This window comes from Gavialis gangeticus, unplaced genomic scaffold, assembly GCF_001723915.1.
Source record: "Gavialis gangeticus isolate Ggan-Ray unplaced genomic scaffold, GavGan_comp1, whole genome shotgun sequence".
Lineage (NCBI taxonomy): Eukaryota > Metazoa > Chordata > Crocodylia > Gavialidae > Gavialis > Gavialis gangeticus.
The window spans coordinates 38,638,154-38,644,714 of NW_017729028.1; the positions used below are offsets into that span (position 1 = coordinate 38,638,154).

Genomic DNA, 6,561 nt, shown 5'->3' on the forward strand with positions numbered 1-6,561 from the left:
GGTAATGAGGTTGTGCAGTATATATGAATGAACAACAAGCAGGTGTTTTATTTCTGGATGGCAGAGGGGCTTGAAGCAACAGCTGAAGTCATGAGGCAAAATGAGGGAAGCTAAACTAAATAGACCCCCATGCAACAGGGACCCTCAACCCTTGCTACTTAGTGAGTTGGAAACCAGCATTGCATATTATACATAAAAGCCTTAGTCTGTCTGTATAGCATGGAGCACCATAGAGCAGACCAAGGATGGATCATCGCTACACTCCCAACCAACATCTCCCCTTGTCCTGGACAGACTCCAGCTCTGTCTTTCTTTGGTTTCTGTCATCTGCTTTGTGCTCACAGACTCTGTGGGAGTGAGACCTTGTGGTTAAGCTGCCCCCAGTGCTGAATTTCCCAATTCTCTGGTAGGGTAAGCACACTCTTTTTGCTGAGCTCCAGCCTTGAGAGCCATGGTAAATGGCAGGGGTGTAGGTTGTAGCCATATTGGTCCAAGGACATAGGCAGACAAGGTTCTTTGTGCTGGAGTCTGCCAGGAGGAACGGGCAATTCAGAGTGCATACGTCAAGCATGGTGGGATCCAAACACAGGTCTCTGGTGACTTTCCAGCCAGAAAGATTCAGTGAGGGCTGTGACCTATGAAAACAAGTAACACTTAAAATGTGATGTTTTTTCGTTAATCAGAGAGGACAATGACCTTTATGGCTCAGAACAGGCACAAGCTGCTAATAGTGCTCTTAAATAGGCAAGAGGGCTTGCTAGAGGGAAAACTTTTATAAACATGCAACTTTAAGCCTTCTTAAAAGAATGTGTTTTTTCACAATATGTTTTGGTCTGAAGTATGTAAAAAGAGAAACATAAAAATGTCACCTGACAACTTACGGGTTTGAACATATCAGGGTCTGGAAAATACTTTGGATTCCTGTGCAACCAGTACGGAGAAATCATCAGCATGTCGCCAGCTGGGATGGTGAAATTCTAAGAAGGAGAAAATACTCTGAAGCAAAGAAACAGATTTGCACGTTCAGCTGGGTGCTCCCAAGACTTTCTGTCCTGAGTCTTTCTGATTCACCAACAAAAGATCTTGCTGGATGACTAGTGAAGCCAGTAAGGGAGTTTAAGTGTGTGATATCATTTTGTTGTGTCATTATTACTGTATTTACTTGATGCCAATATGAGGTTTTTTTCCCCCTTTTAACATAAGGGGGAAAAAATCCTTATCTTGGAATAAAATGTGAGGTGGCGGGGGCAGGCAGCTGCTGCAGCTCTGGCTCTGGGCTCAAGCCTGGCTTGGGGCCAGAGCCACTGCTGCTGCCTCTGCAACCCCTGCTGTTCTTCCCTCCCAACCTCAGGCCCCCACTGCTCCCTGTCTCAGGGGAAGGAGGGCAGGGACCCATACGGGGGGGGGGGGGGGGCACAAGTAGGGGCAAAGAGTGGGACTGGGGAAAAGCTGCCAGTCCCCTCTTTGCCTACACACAACCTACCCACTACTACCTGTCCACTATTGCTCCCTCCACTCTTACTTTCTACCCCATTACTGCCTCCTCACTGTCTGAAGTAGTGGGCTGGAGCAGATCCAGAGGAGGGTAGGGGGGGCACTGGTGCACTTGCATGTCCCACCTTAGATTCCTGTTCCATCCAAAGTTTAAAACCAGCTTCCTGACCATGGCAGCATTTCTGTCCAGGCAGCAGTGAGAGTATCAACTGAATTCTTGGTTCATTAAAATCTACCTAATTCCTTCTAAACTCTTCCTTCCACAGGTGTTAATGAACTTCTTCCTTTTTTAAGGATCTTGATGTTCCACAGCAGCAGTGAGCTATAAATGCTAATGTGGCTGAGAGAGGCTGCGACAGCAGAAAACACAGTAATAATGGGGGACTTCAACTATCCACAAACAGACCGGGTCAATCTAATATCAAGCCAGGATGCAGAGACCACATTTCTTGAAGTTATAAAAGATTGCTTCCTGGAAGAGTTGGTCCTAGAACCTAACGGAGGAAAGGCCATTCTTGACCTAGTCCGAAGCAGAGCTGGGGCTGCCACGATCCCCCAGCCCCAGGGGTTTCACGCACCCTCTGGGAAGCTGCATGCCTCTGGCTGCCAGGACTCAGCTGGATCCTGGTACCCAGTGTCTACCACTGCAGGACCCTGGGTTCCTGTGCTGCTGGGACCCAGAATGGCAGCTGCTGGGGCTGAAAGTTTCCTCAGTTATGGGACTCCCAAACCTGGCTGGGCATGGTGCATCCCTGCAGCTGGGAGCCTCATCAGCTAACAGGGCTCACAGCCACAGGGGAGATGCTGCTACATGTGCAAATTAAAGTTCAGTAGCAAACAGCTATAAAGTTAATTCACATTTTTGAGGTCTAAGTTTATGGCTGACTGGAGGTTTTTATTGTGTGACAGGTACTTCACAGATGACACCAAGTTGTGGGGAGTGGTAGATATGCTGGAGGGTAGGGCTAGGATTCAAAGTGACCTAGATAAATTGGAGGACTAGCCCAAAAGAAATCTCATGAGGTTCAGCAAGGACAAGTGCGAAGTCCTGCACTTAAGACAGAACAATCCTATGCACTGGGACGGGCTGGGACCAGCTGGCTAAGCAGCAGCTCTGCAGAAAAGTTGCAGTAAGCTGAATATGCATCAAAAGTGCACCCTTGTTGCCAAGAAGGCTAACAGCATACTGGGCTGAATTAGTAGGAGCACTACCATCAGATCAAGGGATTCCCCTCTATTCTGCACTGGTGAGGCTACATCTGAGTCCAGTTTTGCTTTTCCCCTCTCCCCCACCCCCACAGAAAGGATGTGGACAAATAGGAGAGAGTCCAATGGAGGAAAATGAAAATGGTTTGGAGGCTGGGGCCCATGACTTCTGAGGAGAGGCTGAGGGAACTGGGTTTATTTAGTCTGCAGAAGAGAAGGCTGAGGGGGGATTTTATAGCAGCCTTCAGCTACCTGAAGGGTGGATCCAAAGGGTGATCTTTTTCACTAGGACGGTCGTGAAGCACTGGAATGGGTAACTTAGAGGTGGTGAAATCTCCATCCTTGGAGGTTTTTATGGCCCAGCTTGACAAAGCCCTGGCTGGAGTTGGGGGTGGTCCTGCTTTGAGCAGGGGGTTGAACTAGATGACCTCCAGAGGTCCCTTGTAACCCTCATTTTCTATAATTCTGTGATACTTTGCATGTGTAGCTCGTTTCCAGGTAATTGCACAATTAAAGAGTTAATTGTCTGATACCTGCAATGTGTAGAGGGCACCTGAGTGGCAGAGGATACTGGGCAAGATAGAGCTATGGTCTGAGCCAGTAAATGGCAATTCTTATGTTCTTAATGTATGTATTTAAAAAGGTTATCTAAATAAGGCTTGAGGGTTTTGTATACTTAATTACCTACATCCAGGTACTTTGGGGACAGTCACTGCCAGAAGGATTACCAGGTACTAAAAAGGTCCATGTAAAAATAGATCTCACCTGAATTTTTATTGGATTCATCACTTTCTTTGTGATGGCACCTGGAGACCTGAGGCGTATGGCTTCCAGAACACACCACTTAATTAAGGGAAGCTTCTTAAGGTCATCTTGAGATATTTCAATCCTGTCTTTGCCTGTTGTATTATAAGAAATAAGACATGAAAAAGACACTAAGGAGGAATCCTATGGCCTGTTTGTACACCTAAATGGCATTTTTGAGCCTTATAAATGGCACTTTTGGCACTTACCGGTTGTGATTCAATTACCCCTGCAGTGTGGATGTTCAAGTGTGCATGTACACTCAGCAAGTGAAATGGGCCATACTTTGGTTGGGTGTATGTATTGCTATGTACATGTGCCTGTTGTGGATTCACAAGTCATGAAAAGGTAACTGAACCAAAAGCCATGACTCATGAGAAAAGCTTCCTTTCCCCATGTTTTAGCCCCAACACTTGCCCAGGAAGCAGGAGATGCAGGTTCTACGTTCTCCCTGTGCCTATAGAGAGTTGGACAAGCATCCCTGACTTGCCAACACAGTGCTCTAACCACCAGGCCACAGGTTAGGTATTATCCAGTGCCTCTTCTGAAGCTGATGCTCTGAGGGAAGCCAAGAAAATGAAATATGTAGGGCTGGGAGAAAGACAACAAAGTAGAGGGTGTGTGGCTCAGTGAGATGCCTGCTGCTCCAGGGGGTAGGAACCTGGTTCTAGCTTGGGCCCTTGCACCCAATGGGGTAGAAACACAAAGTAAATTGATTTCTAATAACCTGTTCCAGAATGCTAGTCACTTATTACCTGCGTTGCCAAAAACAGAAACGATGTCCTCCATGATCTTCTTGTAGATATCAGGGTGGGATATTATGAAAACAAGGGTCCAGAATGCTACCTAAGAGGAGACCGAAAGAAATGAACTCAGGAACAGCATTAAAACTTGTGATGGTCTTGAGTCAGAAAGCTTCAATCTGTGTTCAACAGTTTTGATATTTAAAGGTCTCTGGAGAATGTGTCCAGAAGACGTCACCATTCATGATGTTTGTCACAGTGTAGTATGCGCCAGGCATTGCTACAGCTATGCTGCGGGTTGTTTGCAATTAGTTTCAGAGATACCTAAGCATCCTGACCTACATATTTTTTCTAACATAAGAGACATAATTCATGTGTAAAAGAATCACTGTCAATGGTGATATAGTTGGACCTCACTGCTTTTGCCTACTCAAAAATCTAAGTGAGAAACTGCCACTGATGCAAAGCACAGACAACAGATCTGACTTTACCTAAGCACACTTGTTCTCAACTAGCAAAATCTCCTTGTCTTCAGAAGATATGAGAAAAAAAAACTTTGTTGTTGCAGTGAAGCTTTCAAACTCTGCAGAGTATGTATGAGCGAAGAGCTGTGAACAGCTAAGAAAATGTCTTTCTCTTCCCTCCCTATAGCGAATAATAAGCCCATGGTAAATTCCATCTATACCATGGGGGGTAGGGGCGAATTATTGTTTAATGATTTGGGATGGGCTGATTCAGCAGCAGGGAGTGATGTGTTCAATTTCTGGACAGCTAACAATACTTTTGGTATTGAGTATGTATTCTCTGATCTCGAAAGGTGGGATACAGGCCAGTAATCCAGAATCCTCTCCTTGCTGTTCCATGAAAATGGTATCTATTTTTAAAAAGGATGATCCAAGGTATTATAGACTTCTCAGCCTAACTTCCATATCTTGAAAGAAAAAATGATTAAGTGATTAATCTATAGCTTCCCAGTAGATTATCAAATAATAAGAAACAGCCAGCATGAGTCTGTCAGAACAAGTTTCTTTCTCTGACATGGTAACTGGCTTAGCAGGTAAAGGGGAAGCAGTAGATATGGTATGTTGAGGTTCTGGAAATAGTTTTATATGATGATATCAGCAGCAAACTAGAGGGAGATGGTTTCAGTGATGTTACTCACTGTAAGGTGGGTGCACCACTAGTTGAAAACCCATTCTGAAAAAATAGTTTGCAATCATTTTGATGTGAAACTGGAAGGATGTTTCAAGTAGAGGCTGTCAGGAGTTGGTTCTGGTTTTGGTCCTATTCCACATTTTTATTAACCACACAGATGGTGGAATAAAGCACATTCATAAAATGTGCAGATAACCCCAACATGGGAGGTTTTGCAAGCAATTTGGAGGACAAGATTATAGTTAAAAAATGATCAAAAAAATCAGATGAAATTCAATCAAGATAGGCACAAATTACTACCCTTAGGCAGGAAAAAAAAATCAATCATGCGTATATAAAATTGGGAAGAACTGATTTGTTGCCATACAGCAGAAAATAATCTGGGCATTATAGTGGACTTCAAAGTAAATATAATCAACAGTGTGATGTTTCTGCAACAAACACGAATGTCATCCTAAGGTATCTTCTGGAGGACACAGGAAGTAATTATTCCATTCTACTATATGTGGTGAGGCCTCACCTAGAGCACTGTATTCAGTTTTGGGTCACATATGTAAGAATACATATATACATATACATATACATGATTTCATAAAGCTGTCCTTCTAGTTGTCCCACCTAAAGATAGCTCTTTGCCTTCCTCCTGTATTGTCTACAGTAGAAACTACTGAATGTAGATATATTTGGGGAGAAACATTCTCAAACCAAAACAATCTCTCTTTTTCCTAAAGCATCACTTGCATTATCTGTCTGGGCCATTTCAAGCCATGGATGTTTGCTCCTTTTGCAAGCCCAATCACTAACTTCTTGGTGCTCAGATTTGTTTCCCCTTATACAGCCACATGAATCACTTCCTTATATCATTGCATTATTTTCCTACTTCGCTGCAACAAAATGAAGAGGAAAGAACATGTTCCCACATCCAACATACTCACAGGGACAGCATTTGCTTGAGAAGCCCAGAGCAGCAGAAGACTGTAATTGGGAGCGAAATGTTTATCAGGCAAAGTGTCCAGCAGGTGTTGCAGCACTGTCTGTTATAAATAAAAGAATTAATATGTGTATACTTGCACACGTAACTTGGTGTGCGTCATTAAATGGTTTGCTAGAGGTCAGGTAGAGAATTCCCCCAGTTTTTCACATAAAAGAAATGCTAAAT

At 44.0% G+C, this 6,561-nt stretch overlaps 1 protein-coding gene across 3 annotated transcripts in view; it reads right to left on the reverse strand.

Moving 5' to 3' along the window:
- LOC109300287 (24-hydroxycholesterol 7-alpha-hydroxylase) overlaps positions 1-6,561 on the reverse strand; it is a 63,254-nt gene that overhangs the window by 29,271 nt on the left and 27,422 nt on the right. Inside the window, exons 7-11 of one of the 3 annotated variants that reach the window (XM_019520981.1) lie at positions 6,338-6,436; positions 4,260-4,350; positions 3,466-3,599; positions 882-977; positions 436-635 (exon numbers count right to left, since the gene is read on the reverse strand). In XM_019520981.1, the coding sequence (XP_019376526.1) occupies positions 564-635; positions 882-977; positions 3,466-3,599; positions 4,260-4,350; positions 6,338-6,436 (492 nt within the window). In that variant the 3' untranslated portion in view covers positions 436-563. Of the gene's footprint in view, positions 1-435; positions 636-881; positions 978-3,465; positions 3,600-4,254; positions 4,351-6,337; positions 6,437-6,561 lie in introns of those variants that run through there. The other 2 variants (XM_019520982.1, XM_019520980.1) reach the window with 2 other exon arrangements.